At 48.1% G+C, this 14,791-nt stretch overlaps 3 protein-coding genes across 3 annotated transcripts in view; 1 reads left to right on the plus strand and 2 right to left on the minus strand.

Annotated features, from left to right (window-relative positions):
• LOC8024676 (WD repeat-containing protein 86) overlaps nt 1-14,791 on the minus strand; it is a 283,179-nt gene that overhangs the window by 69,845 nt on the left and 198,543 nt on the right. The gene's annotated exons all lie outside the window — the stretch shown is intronic.
• Nucleotides 269-5,170, plus strand: LOC115324055 (putative nuclease HARBI1). The gene is made up of 3 exons (XM_029984545.3): nt 269-882; nt 1,472-1,613; nt 2,407-5,170. The coding sequence occupies exons 1-3, from the start codon at nt 340-342 to the stop codon at nt 2,892-2,894; spliced, it is 1,173 nt and encodes a 390-aa protein (XP_029840405.1). The 5' UTR covers nt 269-339; the 3' UTR covers nt 2,895-5,170.
• Nucleotides 5,274-10,104, minus strand: LOC120845778. Its single transcript, XM_040217318.3, has 6 exons — nt 9,651-10,104; nt 9,357-9,465; nt 7,946-8,024; nt 7,796-7,864; nt 7,003-7,154; nt 5,274-6,261 (listed from the first exon to the last, which is right to left on the minus strand). The coding sequence occupies exons 1-6, from the start codon at nt 9,944-9,946 to the stop codon at nt 6,004-6,006; spliced, it is 963 nt and encodes a 320-aa protein (XP_040073252.1). The 5' UTR covers nt 9,947-10,104; the 3' UTR covers nt 5,274-6,003.

A 14,791-nucleotide genomic window follows, 5' to 3' on the forward strand; every position in this document is an offset into this window, starting at 1 on the left:
CATAGGAGGGCGCCACCAAAACATTTCGCCGCTAATAAGGTGAGTGCCTCCTGGGGGGCTAACCTCGGCGCGGCGAGCTCGAGGCGAGTTCTCCGCCAAACTCGCCGACCGCCGCGATTGGTCGGCGCCGTGCATGACGACACGCGCCGACACTCCCTAGATCGTGACGTTAACGGAGGGTTTTGAGGCGGTCGGAGAGTTGCATATTCGGAACTCGCGGCGAGATGCGGTGACGTCATTGTGACGTGGCAGAAGCCGCCGCGGATGGGAAAAGCTTGCCGGCTCCGACCTAGGCGAGCTTGGGCGAGTTGGGCGCGAGATCGGGGAGAAGCGTCCAAAATGGCAGCGTTTTTGTTCGTGTTTCGCCGCCGGCGTAGGTACTTAGACCACGCCAATGCGTTTGACATGGATGACGTTGATTTTCAACGACACTATCGCCTCTCGAAAGACGTTGTAAGGTGGCTGTGCGACGAACTGCGTGACGATCCTGGCTTGAGACGGTGGAGCCGTGCACGGACCGTCGTCACCGTTGAACAGCAAGTCCTCGTGGCGTTGCGGTTTTTCGCGACGGGAAGCTACCAGGGGTTGGTGGGGAGCGACCGAAATCTCTCCGTCCACCAGACTACGGTGAGCTCAGCCGTCCGTGCCGTGGCCGTAGCCATCGTTCGCCGCCTGGGCCCCGCGTGGGTCGCTTTCGCCGAGACCGTGGAAGAACGTGCGGCCACACAGGAAGCCTTCCTGCGACGAGGCACCCTCCCGGGCGTCGTTGGGTGCGTCGACGGGACGTTTGTGGCCATCAAGGGTCCGTCACGGTTCGACCGAACCGTCACCAAGGCGTTGTATTGGTGTCGCAAGCTCCACTACGCGCTAAACGTCATGGTGGTAAGTTTCCATTTTTGGCTCCTACCGAGTTTGTAACATGTGGTCACGTTTGTTGTAATCTGAAATCGTTATAAATCGGGGGCTTGGGGGGGGGGGGGGGGGGGGCGGGCTGGGGGCTGGGGGCAGGGGGCTGGAGTTGAGGTGACTGGGATGTCCACGACTTGGGGTGCGGAGAGGGGGATGGGGGGGTCACAATGCATGTGTATATTTAGGGTCGGCTAAATTTTTTTTTTTTTTTTTTTTGGGGGGGAGGCCGGTTTGGTTGGGCTCACTGGCTGGCTGGCTGAAGCCCCATAAGCCCTCCCCCTGGCTACGCCCCTGGGTCCGAGTAGTAATTGCTGCACAGCTCTATGGACATTGTAAGAGTGTTGGGAGACGTGCTTCTATTCATAATTTATACCTGTTGATGTGCACCGAAGGCACCGGTAGAAGCATATTGCACAATACTATTGACAGATGCTTATTTCTTTCTCACAGTGCGCGGGATCACTGCTAAGTTGTCTTTTTCAAAATGAAAGGAACGTAACAGATGTACACAAGCTGCGATCATCTGTTTGTCTCTCTCTTATCGCACTCTTATTTGTTGCAGGTGTGCGACGCCAACATGCGAATCCTGGCAGTCGACCCTTCGATGCCTGGCTGCTCACATGACGCCCTTGTGTGGAGGCAGTCTTGGGTGCGGCAGCAGTGCATCGCTGGCAGGCTCATCAGGCACGGGGAGTACCTACTCGGTGAGTGTACCTAAAGTGGCAGCACATTGTCAGCTCGCATGAAAACAAAATGCAGAGTACCCAGACGTTTCTTGACTTTCACATGAACAGATTGCTGTAGAACTATACACCAGTGTTTGGATGACTGGCCTAAAGCAAGGCATCATGCAAAGGCTTACTTTCATGTCCTTGCTCGAGGCTCTGGAGCAGAGATGAGGAATTTAACAGTTCATCTTTAGTGCATTAGGGTCGAAACTGTTGAAATCAAGAAGTGTTGTCAGTTAACCACTGAATTACACTAGGCACTGCGAGAATAGGAAAGAGAGGAGTGGGGTTGATAGGTGCTCCGTGTCCAGCCTCCAGCTGCAAAGAAGCTCCTTCAAGTGTACCATTGCGTTTTATTTCAATCTCATCAAGGTGAGACTCTCGCGGGTAACAGACATGAGAAATACTCTTGGAGATAGCCTCACGGTCCTCATTCCCAGAGCTTCCACAGCATTTTCCAAAAACTCGTTTCCAAGGCGTGTCATCATCACCATAGTCGGTGTCATCTGTAAAAACCTGTTGAGACGGCAAACACCTGATATTGGTTGACAGGTCTGCGGCGTCTCTGGCATGCAAATAAGATATAGCGGTGGTTTCAACAAGTAGTACTCGTTATCAGCACTACTCGGAAACTACAAGGTTAACGCTGAATGCACACCACCTGCTTGTGGAAACGGCATATGGAGGGTCGGACGGGATAAATCAAATTTGGATAAAACACAGCATGTGGTTCACGTATCTGAGATTAGACTTGCTATTTTTCATGCAGGAGACAGTGGGTACCCGTTGGAGCCATGGCTCATGACTCCCGTGCCTGGCCGGCCAGCTGTCTCCACACCTGCCGGGCGTTACAACGCTGCCCACGCCTCAATGAGGTCGGTGGTGGAGCGCTGCATTGGGCTGCTGAAGAGTCGTTTTCGATGCGTGCAAAAACACCGGGTTCTTTACCACCATCCAAGGATCGCCGGCACGATCGTGGCAGCCTGTGCAGTGCTCCACAACATCTGCCTCAGCGCAGGGGAATCGGATCCGGGATCATCGTCGTCGGAATCCGAGTCAAGCAGCGGCTCTGACGATGACAGCGAGGCAGACGAGAGCAGTGACGCAGCACGAGAGCGCAGAATCCTGCAGTCGAGGCGCCTCTACATTGAGGGTAAGGCCATGCGGGACCAGCTTGTGCTTGGAGCTACCACAAGTCATGTGCGTCGTGTACGTCGCCGGCTTCACCGGATCCGCCATCGTGGCCGCCACCAGTGATGGTCTCATACTTTCTAAGTGTAATGCGTGCTCAGTGCTGTGGATGTTCTGCCGGAGCCTTCTAGGACTCCGTGTGTGTGCTTGTACAGTGAGGTCCATGTTGTGCCGGAGCCTCCTCGGACTCCGTGTGTGTGTCTGTATAGTAAGGTCTGTGTTGTGCCGGAGCCTTCTAGGACTCCGTGTGTGTGCTTGTACAGTGAGGTCCATGTTGTGCCGGAGCCTCCTCGGACTCCGTGTGTGTGTCTGTATAGTAAGGTCTGTGTTGTGCCGGAGCCTTTTAGGACTCCGTGTGTGTGCTTGTACAGTGAGGTCCATGTTGTGCCGGAGCCTCCTCGGACTCCGTGTGTGTGTCTGTATAGTGAGGTCTGTGTTGTGCCGGAGCCTTCTAGGACTCCGTGTGTGTGCCTGTACAGTGAGGTGTGTTTACTGCCGGAGCTTGCTCGGACTCCGTGTGTGTGCCTGTACAGTGAAGTCTGTGTTGTGCCAGAGCCTTCTCGGACTCCGTGTGTGTGCCTGTATTGTGAGGTCTGCATTGTGCCGGATCCTACTTGGACTTCGTGTGTGTGTGTGTGTTTGCCTGTGGGTGAGGTGTGTTTACTGCCGGAGCTTGCTTGGACTTCGTGTTTGTGTACAGTGTTTCCACTGTCCTTTTCGCAAGATTCGCAGGTATGTGGATCCTATGCAGTGTTTTGAGCTTTTTGTTTGGTGTTCTTTTGACAAGTTTCACGTGTACGGGTGTCACGTGAGAAGAAGTAGTGAGCGACGTCATGTTTGATGTTCTTTTTTGCAAGTTTCACACGTACGGGTGCCTCAGGAGAACAAGTAGTGACTCTGACGTCATGTTTGATGTACATTTTTGCAAGTTTCACATGTATGGGTGTTCCGTGAGGGCAAGTAGTGACCCTGATGTCGTGTTTGATGTTCTTTTTTGCAAGTTTCACACGTACGGGTGCCTCAGGAGAACAAGTAGTGACTCTGACGTCATGTTTGATGTACATTTTTGTAAGTTTCACATGTATGGGTGTTCCGTGAGGGCAAGTTGTGACCCTGATGTCGTGTTTGATGTTCTTTTTTGCAAGTTTCACACGTACGGGTGCCTCAGGAGAACAAGTAGTGACTCTGACGTCATGTTTGATGTACATTTTTGCAAGTTTCACATGTATGGGTGTTCCGTGAGGGCAAGTTGTGACCCTGATGTCGTGTTTGATGTTCTTTTTTTTAAGTTTCACACGTACGGGTGCCTCAGGAGAACAAGTAGTGACTCTGACGTCATGTCTGATGTACATTTTTGCAAGTTTCACATGTATGGGTGTTCCGTGAGGGCAAGTAGTGACCCTGATGTCGTGTTTGATGTTCTTTTTTGCAAGTTTCACACGTACGGGCGGCTCAGCAGGATGTGTTTTTGCATTAGACTTTTGTTGCGGCATTTCTGCAAGTGTACGGATGAAGGTACCTTATGCAGTGATGCCCGGCTAGCAAAGTGTTTGCTAGAGGGGAAAGGAGCTGGTATCAACACCTTTACCCACGCATCTGTTGAACCATTGATGGAGCACATTGCCGGGCAGTTTATAACTCTTCTCTCAACAGTTGCTTCCGAGGAGGCTCATGGGCTCTTGTTAAACTCAACTGACAAATGTAGTTTGTTATACGCCCTGTTTTCGTCAGCCAACATGCATTGTTCAAGATTTCGCTTGGTGTACAGATTCCTCGGTGCTTGCAGAGGTTGCGAGGTATCTAAAACTTCAGAAAAAGCGCTTGTGAAAAAACTTTTTCACAACATGCATATAGTTGTCGGTCCCTGCCTGTGAATGAATAGGTCACACTGACGCATAGCTTAAGGCAAACAGAACTCGCTCTCAGTTCTAATCTTTATGGGGAAGAATGTTTGATGGCTGCAAGAACAGGGGCCTTGCAGTCCAGAGCTTGCACAGCTGGTTTCACGAGCTCTTCAAGACAGAGGCTTTGGGTATCTCCTAGTCGCAATGCTTTTCAAGGACGGGGTGGGGGGGATATTAGCTCAGCCTCGCAACTTTTGTCGTTACGAGGGAAAAGGTTACATGATTTGTTGTTATTGATGGAAATGAGGGTTAATTTGTTTACATGTTCCATGTCCCTCGTAGGTTGGGACGCCAGCTTTTGTTACAAAAGGTCATACGGCCACCTACATAATCAAGAGCGGCAGTAGTTCATTTCACAGAATGTTCCAGATTTCTCCACGTAAATGTTTGTGAAACATGCTAGAAAAGAAATAAAATGACCACATCTTGTAAAACATCTTTGTTGACAATGATTCATAGAATACTATTAGGAATACAGTCGCCCACCAATTTTTCGGATGCAGATAACTCACACTTGTTCGATATTTCTGGCCTAAAGGAGGAACCGTCACCTACCCGATAGAAAGAGTGCATATTCACAACTGATGTATCGGACAGCTTGAAGTCCGAACGTTTGATTTTTTGGAAAAAAATCGTCGCGGGCGATCACCACGAAGCACCACCGCCGTGCGGCTATTTTTAATTCTTGGTTTGGCAGGCCTCATTGAGTACTGCTAAGTTTACTGCTACGTGATGCTGTATGGGTTTTTTTCTTTTATTCTAGCTGCTTTTCATTATCATCATCATTGTTGTTACCATTTTTCTTTGTTGATTCGCCATTGTAGTTGTGGACTTGCGCCTCATCTCGACCTCGTTTCGGTGGATCGTGTTTTTGGAAAACGCTAGCTTGGACGTCATTGCCCATCTGTTCTTCGCTGCTATGATGTTTTGCTAAGAAGCGCAGAAAGTACTCGACCATAACGCTAGAAAAGAAGGCAGCAATTCTCAAGTTAATAAAAAGTTGCTGAACGCAAACGGGCGTAACCTAAAACAAGGCGCGTTGACATAACCCGAAGTAAGCTACTATTTATGGCTTTTTTAAGCCGGCTTAGACGTAATAAAGGCAGTTTTTTAATCTGCTGAATTTTCAGACTACTATCTTATTCAGACGGTTTTTCAATCAGTGCGAAGTCCGAAAAATCAATTGGCGACTGTATACATTGTCCTAAAAATAATTATGCAGGACTACAAACTCTGTTGCATTTCATAAAAAAAAAACGGGTAGGAGTGACTTAGTCCAACTGCGGCGGTGTTGGGGGCCTGCTCGGCACAAGCACGACGCGCTGGAATGTGGTGGCCAACATGGCCACAAGCAGCAGGAGTGCTCTGGGCACCTGCATGGCCGCAGCCTGCTGTTCCATGGCTGCGGCTTGCTGCTCCATCGCCGCAGCCTGCCGCTCCATCGCTGCAGCCTGCCGTTCCATGGCAGCTGCCTGCCGTTCCGTTGCGCTGCATTGTCGCCTCATTTCGGTTAGCAGCGATTCCACGTGCTGGAATGATAAGAGGTGCATAAGATAACTCGGTTCACAAAAAGTTGCCTGTTTGTCACCATCAACCTGTTTCAACACTCGGTACTCCACATATTTTGGACATGTCCCCAAGACAAGTAAGGCCTGTTGCTGTTTCCAATTGCCCGAACATCATTTTGTTGATATGTTGTTCAACGACATGCGCAATTTAAAGAATATCAGAATGTATATTATTTTAATACCAGTGTATCATGCAACTTGCAGCAATCGGAGCCATCAGTCTAATCAGATGACCTGATAAATCTATAAATTGGAAGCACCCCATAATTTGAACATTTCATACTTGCTTTGCTTATGATCATTCTTCCGAATGATTTGGCTTTCTGGAATTTACTGTCGGGACATAAACAACGGAAACACTGATTATGATGATTCCGAAATAACTCTAAGTACCTCCCCCCCCCTCTGTGTGATTGTCGAAAGGAAATTTTGGGCCGGGTATTGCCGTATATATAGCATCTATCTTTCTCTAGTCAATCTGTAATTTTCCCTGGTCACGCCTGTACCAGGAACACCAAATTGTAATAGCTGTTATTTTTCTCATCATTAGACCATCAATTCTGTACCATAACCGTGCTGCTGAAAGGATAGGAGACAGCAAAGGCATGCACTAACAAATATTGGTACATGCACATGCACCAAGACATGTCAGATGACATCAGCCACCGAGGCAAATGCCGCTTGAGGAAATAGGTCCCATACCCGTTCCGAAGCAGCAGCCCTCGCCTCTGCGAGGTCCACCAGGCGTCGTTGGTCTTGAACATATTCCTCGGCAGCATCATGGCCCCCCTTGCGTTTTCGACGCCGTGGTGCCCGTACAGGACACTGTGCAAGGGTGGTTGACTGGCTGGGAACTAAGGGCGAAAGCAATTGTAAACAAAGTATGAGGTGGACGAGACACAGCCAGTAAGCAGCAAGCAAGGACTCTTTGCCAAGCTCCATGTGCTATCTCAAAAAGTATTAGAAACACCTGATAAATACCATAATATGCCCAGAATGTGCATGTTTCACAGTACATGTAAGGGTGCTACTTTTAAAATGTGTGGAAATTATTCAGAAGGTAACTTGGCCACCCAACTGATTGAACTGACCCGTCGTGTCGGCTGCTTCTCCAAGCACACCCGTGCACGGCAGTCAAGGCTGACGCAGGTGCAACAATTCTGAACGTTAAGGCCTGCCATATGCTATGTATATTTTGTGCAATATTTTTTTCTTTTTAACTGAACATGTGCTTAGACACTAATTTTTCAGAAATCTCACACTTCGATTGCACATTTCCTCAGTATTTTCAGGCAGCACTCTTAATGTGGCCCACATATTGCTCTTCCATGCAGTTATCTTATGGACGCGTGCATTGTCAGACCTCGAGTCTGAATGTAATGTAATAAGCCATGCATTTGTCTTAATTTAGGATCATTCTTAAATTTGTTCTCACAGGCAGGACATATATGATTCGAAACACTGATAGCAATGCTTGCTATAGTAAGAAACTTACCGGATGTGTCGGTCGTGCCCTCATTTCCAGGTGACAAAAGCCTGGAAGCTGGTGGTGCAGCTTGGTGTCCTGTTTATATTTGTTCATATTATGAAGGACACATATCAACTGAAACACAGACAGCATTGCTTAGTATATTGAGCAACTTACTGGATGCACCGCTTGTCCCTGCAATCTCCCCAACCGAAACTCTTGGTGGCGACTCGGGTGAATGTGGTGGTGGTGCACCCTGAAAGTGGTGCAGGGTTTTGAAGGTAAATATCTCCGTCGTCTAATGGCAAGAGGGACTTAGAGACGGAGGCAAAACAATACTTTTTGGTGAAATGGAAAATGGGGAAACTTATTGCTGTATGCTTCAGCAATATTTACAGGTGTCGACACTGCACTATGAAACAACATTCAGAAAACTGTGTTTTGCTTTTCTTTTAGGCTGTGGCTAGGGTTCCCTCCAGACAGAAAAATTGTCATCACTAGGGTCCTGTCGAGACGGAAAGTTAACAAACCTTGTAGACTTCCGTCCAGACAGAATCACATTCACCACTGGAGGTCCATGCAGAGAGAGAACTCTAGCCGCCGCTCAAATTCCGTCCAAACTAAAGAGAAACACGCGACAAGCTCCGTCGAGCTACACGGGGGTTGGTCGCTATATGCTGGTGCCCCTAATCCATTTTCGGAGTAACAACTGGCAATGTTCCAGTGTCAAGTTTAATTTAGTCTTTAAGTTAATTGCGATTGTCCCAGCAATCATGTTTTTTTTAAGTTTGTATTTATTGAAAGCCAGGTACAGTGAATGTGGTGGATCATTTTCAAAGTTTTATTTAGGAATGACAACCATTCTAATGCAAGACCTGAGGCGGGGTGTATTCTTATAATGACGGAGCAGTTCCTGTCTCCACTTCCCTCAACGTTTCTCCTAGATTGCAGCATATAGTTTTGTAATTAGTTTTGAACAAAAAGAAGCTTGTGTTGTGCCTCCAGGTTGCAAATATTCACAAAAAATATCCTTAGCGTCCGAAAAAATTGACTGAGAGCTTCTTATTGTTTTTCAATCTTGAAGACGAAAAGACAAAATGCTATCCACTAGGCCCTCTGGACGGAACCCTGCTGGGCCTGCTACCGTTCCACCTGGACAGAACTCTCCTGCGTCTGCTGCTGTTCAGACTGGACTGAACTCTAGACACTCCATTCCTCTTATGTTCTTTAGACTTGTCACATTCTGATCCCAAGCAGATCAGTGTGCATGCTCCATGCTCATTTCAAAACCATGAAACAAAAAAATAACCACATTGGAAAAATCGGCATGTTAGATGGAAGTTTACCCCTTATGTTCCGATGCAGCCTCTTATTCATGTAGATATCCTCGCCAGATAGCACACTTATGTGGTGTGCTCGACACTTGGCCCAAAATCCGTAGAATGTGCTAAGCGACCAGCCTCAATTTCTCGGTGTCCATATATAATACACCTGTATAGGTCCTATGCACAAATAGTCTACTTAGCGCGTCCCAATTTTTCTTGTTTATGTACAATCATTTCAGCTTTAGAGAAGCTTACGTTCTTACCTCTGGCCGACCAGGCAGCTTCACGGAGCCGCAATCGTTAGATGCGTCGTGGCCAACGACGTCCAGAACGACGCCGGCCTCGCCGGGCACCGAGCCGCCGCCTGTACCGCTGGGCAGGAACGTCGAAAAATGAGTTCTTTCTGATTCGCAGGTATACACAGATTGCACTGACGGGAATTAGGAGATCACAGGGCTCCCTCTAGATATCATTGTGGCTCCGTAAGGCCAGCGTTCCCGAACAATGACGGGCACATACAGGTTACACATCAAGGATCAAGGGTCACTACTACTCACCCACTGCTCTGGCGGAAATCTACTGCCTTTTTTTTGGCCCAGGACACCTTGTCCGTCCAGTAATGTCGCCACCGGGCGGGCGACTTTGTGGCTGGTCCGAGGGCGTTCAGTTCAGCCGTGAGCTGTCTCCACAGCTTTTCTTTGCTTTCGCGCGTTACCCCTCCTGTAAAATCACTGGCGGCGCGTGTAATTTGCGGGTGGTCGCGCATGAATGAATACAAGTGCTCTTGTTGAGCAGCAGAAGCTCGAGGCTGCAGTCTTTTAGCTTGCATCGCGCTTTCTTGGCCGTCGTCCATGGTGTTCTATTCGCCCGCGTTCGCTCATAGCAGACGAACAGCATGCTCGCAGTGATTCCTATAAACATATGGGTTTTTACAGCAATTCGCTACCAGGAATACAATTTATTATTACCTAAAGGCTTTGATAATTAGCATCCATGCTTTTTCCGATTTTTATTTGTCATTTCCGATTTAAATCAAATTAAACCCTTCACTGCGGAGCGTAGGGGCAAATCGGAGCTACGCTGGGGAACTCGCCGACGTCGGGGGGGTCGGAAATGTAAGAGGAGGAGTGGGAAACTCGCCGGGGCGGAGTTAAAAGAAGCTCCTCCCCTCCCTCGCGACGCTGCATCGGAGGGATTCCCGCCGAGGCGAGCTTAGCCCCCCCTGCTCTTTATGCGTGTCGATGCGATGGCCAGGAGGAGGCGGGTCACTTATACCCCTGTTTGACGGGCTAGTGTAGTGTCACTACAAGCGAGTGCGCTGCAACCCGTTACAACACACTCCAGGTGTGTTGGTGCTACACGGGAAAACTTAGTGTCACTCCAAAATTATGGCGATGACGATGGGTAAGTAATAGGCAAGCAAAATATTACAGTGCATACGCATTTTTTTTCATAAATAACTTCGTCGTCTTATTAGAAACAAATTACCATACATTGTTCGTCACGAGCCTTAATCCAAATTTAAATCCAATTTGATAATTACGATCAGCCATTACAAGCCAGTGATACACGTCCGCACGCCGGTACGATGCTCATCCAGATCGAAACGAGCAGGCGTAGGTATTGAACCCAGGATTCCTGGGCTCTGCAGCGCGAGCTTTCGCTCCACGTGCTCCGAGCTAGTGTGCGCGAGCCCACTCGGCCACTCGCCATCGAACTTGTTGTTCACAACGAACATCATGGAGTGTATGGAGGACGAACTGGAGGGCGATATCCGCGATTATGGACAGTGGAAGCGCGTGGTTGCGTTACTTTTCTCCGTGAGAGCCCGACGCCTTTCAGATGAGAGGCAGCTAGACCTGGATGCCGACGCACAGGCAAGAATTGCAAGTGACATCGATCAGCGGCTGCAGGCCAACGCCTTCACCATAGCCGCTCTCATGACCGACAACCTACCCGTGATCAGTCGAGAACGGTGGACTTTCCAGAGAAACGAACGGTGGTTTGAAGACACCTTGCCCCATTTGGGCGAGTTTCATTTCAAGCAAGCTTTCGCGTCTCTCCTGCCACCTTCAGATTCCTGGTGGAGAGAGAGAGAAGTAGGCGTTTATTAAAACAGTGATGTCATCCAGCGCCTTGTGCTGGTTTGCTACACTGTGTAATGAACGGAAGAACAAAGAGAAAATAGAAAGGAGTAGAGAAAGGTAAGAAAACAGAATTGACATAAAGGAAGTATAAGAGAATATAAAAAAAGTGATACAAAGTAAAAAAAAAAATTGTAGATAATTGTAGATGTGAGTGTTTCAATGGCAAGCGTCATTTACCACTTCAGTTCACTTTAGAACACTAGAGCCTATGCTGTAAGCGAGTATTCTTCAAAAACTTCAGGAGAGCGTCTGTGGCCTTATAACCGTCAGAAGATGTCATCCAGGGACCAAACACGATGTCGATGCTTATTTGTTCTTCCTCTTTGATGTTGAGCTGTTTCTTCATTAACTGCCTTTCATGGCTGTACTCCTCGCATTCGCACACTACATGTTGGATGTTATGGACGCCGCCGCAGGATGCACATTCAGGAGACTGAGCTTTTCCGATTTTGTGAAGGTAGCTGTTGGTATACGCAACTTTCAGCCGTAAGCGGTGTAGCACGGTCTCCGTTTGTCTTGGTAAACCTCGTGGAGCCCGAAACTGTAGCTTAGGATCAATATTGTAAAGATATCTGTAGTGGTATTGAGGGTTTCCCCAAGGAGACGATGTTATTTCTTGGCCGATGTTTCTTATCATGCTATTTGAATCTGGTCTCGAGAATGGAATAGAGACAATAACAATGCTCTCGTGGGCATCTCTAGCAGCTCTGTCGGCAAGAACATTTCCGGTTATACCGGAGTGGGCAGGAACCCACTGTAGGATAAAATGGTGTCCCTGGCACGAAGCTTGGCGAGCTGCTTCCAAAATATCTTGTGCAAGTTGTAGATATGGGCCACTTTTTTTCATCGAGGAGAGGGTGTAGAGAGCGGGCTTCGAGTCAACAAATATTGCCCAAAATTGAGGTTTTTCAGTTCCCGCCTGTGTCACTGCTGCTCGAATTGCCGCGAGCTCTGTCGCCGTTGATGAGGTGACGTGGCTCAGCTTTGCTTTTATGGATGTTCTCATAGAAGGAATGTAGACTCCCAGAGCCGATGATGACGTCATTGTAGAGCCATCAGTGTAGATGTGGCGGAATGAGTTGTATGATTTATTGATGTATTCAAGAGCAATCTGGGTGATCACCGGCGCAGGCATTTTTGTTTTCGAAGTGATCCCTGGGATACTTGTTCTGATTTCTAAGTGGGGGTACTTCCACGGCGGATATCTTGGAATTGTAGCCGCTTCAAATGATTTGGGAATATAATCCTGCAAAAGCGTGACTACTTGGGCAAATCCTGAGGATGGTCTCTCTGTTGTGATATCTGCTAGATGATGTTTATGTATTCGAGTTTTGTGACGAAGATGAGCTCGCAACGTTTCTTGTGTCCTTAAAATGGCGTGCGAAACTGCTCGTGCTTCAGCCAGAGTTCCCACATTCGATGTGCATTTCGGCAGTCCTAAGCAAGCTCGAAGAGCTTGTGCTTGGGCACGTTCTAATTCTTTAAGAAGAGACCGTGATACATTATGTATAACAGGAAGACTGTAGCGCATAAGGCCGAGAAACAGAGCGTTGTATAGGGCCATTAGCGCACAGACAGAACATCCCCATTTAGTCCCACTAATCATTCTGATCATATCGGTAAACGCGGTCAGCTTTTTCTTTAGGCGCTTTATGTGGGGGCTCCATGTCAGTTGCCTGTCGAGAGTGACACCCACAAATGTGTGTTCAGTGACGTAAGGAATTGGTTTTCCATCGATCACGATTGGGTATTTGTCCGTGTGTTTTCTGCTGAATGCCATCACCGCTGATTCGTCCGGTGATATATGCAGACCCCGCTCGTGGAGGTAGCGTGCTGTGATGTTTATTGCTTTCTGTAGTCTTGCTCTGTTTACGTAGAGAGACCTACTACACGCCCAGAAACAGATATCATCAGCGTATATGGATACGTGAACGGTTTTAGGAAGTATTTTAAGAAGGCCTATTAGAGAAATGCTAAAAAGCATGGGGCTAAGGACCCCCCCTTGCGGTACTCCCCTCTTGATTTCATGAAAACCAGTGTTGCCCTCCGGCGTCGATATGTACACTTGTCTTTCTTTGAGGTAACTTGCAATCCACGCATATATGCGTCCTCCATAGCCAATGGCCCCCAGATCGTGAAGAATGGCCCCGTGTTCTACAGTATCGAAGGCCGATTTTATGTCCACAAATACAGCTGTTGTTATCTTGTTGACAGTTTTCGTTTGTTCAATGCTTGTCACTAAATCAATAACATTGTCGATGCTGCTTCTTCCGCGTCGAAATCCATTCATGGACGAGGGATATAATCCTCTATTTTCTAGATCCCATTCGATACGGGCTAGCAACATTCGTTCCATTACTTTGCTTATGCAACTTGTTAATGCAATTGGACGATACGAATTAATATCTAGGGGAAACTTTCCAGGTTTGAGGATTGGCAACACACGAGCAATTTTCCATATCCTCGGTACAATACCTGTTTCCCATGATGAGTTAAAGGCCTTTAACAAGAAGGTTCTAGCCGCTTCCCCCAGGTGACGTAAGGCTGAGTATCGTATTCCATCCGTGCCCGGGGACGACTTGACGTTAGATGCAAAGAGTGCCATATCAAGTTCTTTTAAAGTAAAATATGCTTCAACAGCATTGCATACACTTACGGATGGGTGGTCATCTGTCGCATTCGCTCTGCAGTCGATAAGAGTAGAGCAGGAGGTGATCTTGACACAGAATTCCTCGGCTATGGTTACTGCTGAGACTTGGCGGCTCAAAGCGATGGCCCGGAAGGGACGAATTTGCTGCGGCCTAACACGCAAGCTTCGCATCATGGGCCATATGCGAGTAACTGGCTTTCTGGGATCAAGGCCGGCACTAAGAGACCTCCAACGTTTTTTGGAAAGTCTTGCAGGTGCCTCCTGGCCGTCGCTGGCCGTCGCGCAGGGGCCAAGGCTAGAAACTAGTTTAGCCGCTTGTTTTCTACGATGCACTACTTTCCTGCCAACACAAAAAAAGAGCGCATCTAATATTACTCCTATAAAAATATTACTAATTTTACGCAGCGTTAATTTATTTTATTATTTTTACTCCTTGAAAACTGCTGTCGAGATTACACACTTGGTCTACCGGAGCGAGCGTAGTGTGCTCCCCGAACTAATTTCATTGGAAGTGTGTTCTTCGGGTAGGGCTGGGGATTGAGCTCAGGATCACTGGGTTCTCCAGCGCGAGCTTTCTCTCCACGTACTCCGATCTGGTGGGCGCTAGCCCATTCGGCCACCGATACCCCTTAATAAAGACACGTTAAAAAAATTTGACGTTTACAATTCTCTGTAATGCCGAATCGGAGCGCAGCTCTTGAGGACGAGGGGGAAGGGTACGAAAGGGAGGGTATGCAGCTGCTCCCCCTCCATACTCTCCCATCCTCCTTTCCTGTTCCCATCCCACTTAGCGTAAAACTTTCGCGAAATTTCCCGCTAAATTAAGCCGGGAAATTTTCCCGCTCAATCGACGTGTGACGCCACATAACACGTCACCTGAAAATTTAACTGTGACGTCACG

The sequence above is a fragment of the Ixodes scapularis genome, unplaced genomic scaffold (genome assembly GCF_016920785.2).
Source record: "Ixodes scapularis isolate PalLabHiFi unplaced genomic scaffold, ASM1692078v2 PGA_scaffold9__187_contigs__length_104089568, whole genome shotgun sequence".
NCBI classification, from domain to species: domain Eukaryota; kingdom Metazoa; phylum Arthropoda; class Arachnida; order Ixodida; family Ixodidae; genus Ixodes; species Ixodes scapularis.

What these genes read in the sequence shown, in the direction of transcription:
- LOC120845778 (XM_040217318.3), bottom strand. Translation starts at nt 9,946, where the DNA reads ATGGACGACGGCCAAGAAAGCGCGATGCAAGCTAAAAGACTGCAGCCT. An exon ending in AGGGACAAGCGGTGCATCCA is followed by an intron (nt 7,865 to 7,945) that starts GTAAGTTGCTCA and finishes AAATATAAACAG; the next exon opens with GACACCAAGCTGCACCACCA. An exon ending in GGGCACGACCGACACATCCG is followed by an intron (nt 7,155 to 7,795) that starts GTAAGTTTCTTA and finishes TTTCGCCCTTAG; the next exon opens with TTCCCAGCCAGTCAACCACC.
- LOC115324055 (XM_029984545.3), top strand. Translation starts at nt 340, where the DNA reads ATGGCAGCGTTTTTGTTCGTGTTTCGCCGCCGGCGTAGGTACTTAGAC. An exon ending in ACGCGCTAAACGTCATGGTG is followed by an intron (nt 883 to 1,471) that starts GTAAGTTTCCAT and finishes TATTTGTTGCAG; the next exon opens with GTGTGCGACGCCAACATGCG. An exon ending in GCACGGGGAGTACCTACTCG is followed by an intron (nt 1,614 to 2,406) that starts GTGAGTGTACCT and finishes TTTTTCATGCAG; the next exon opens with GAGACAGTGGGTACCCGTTG.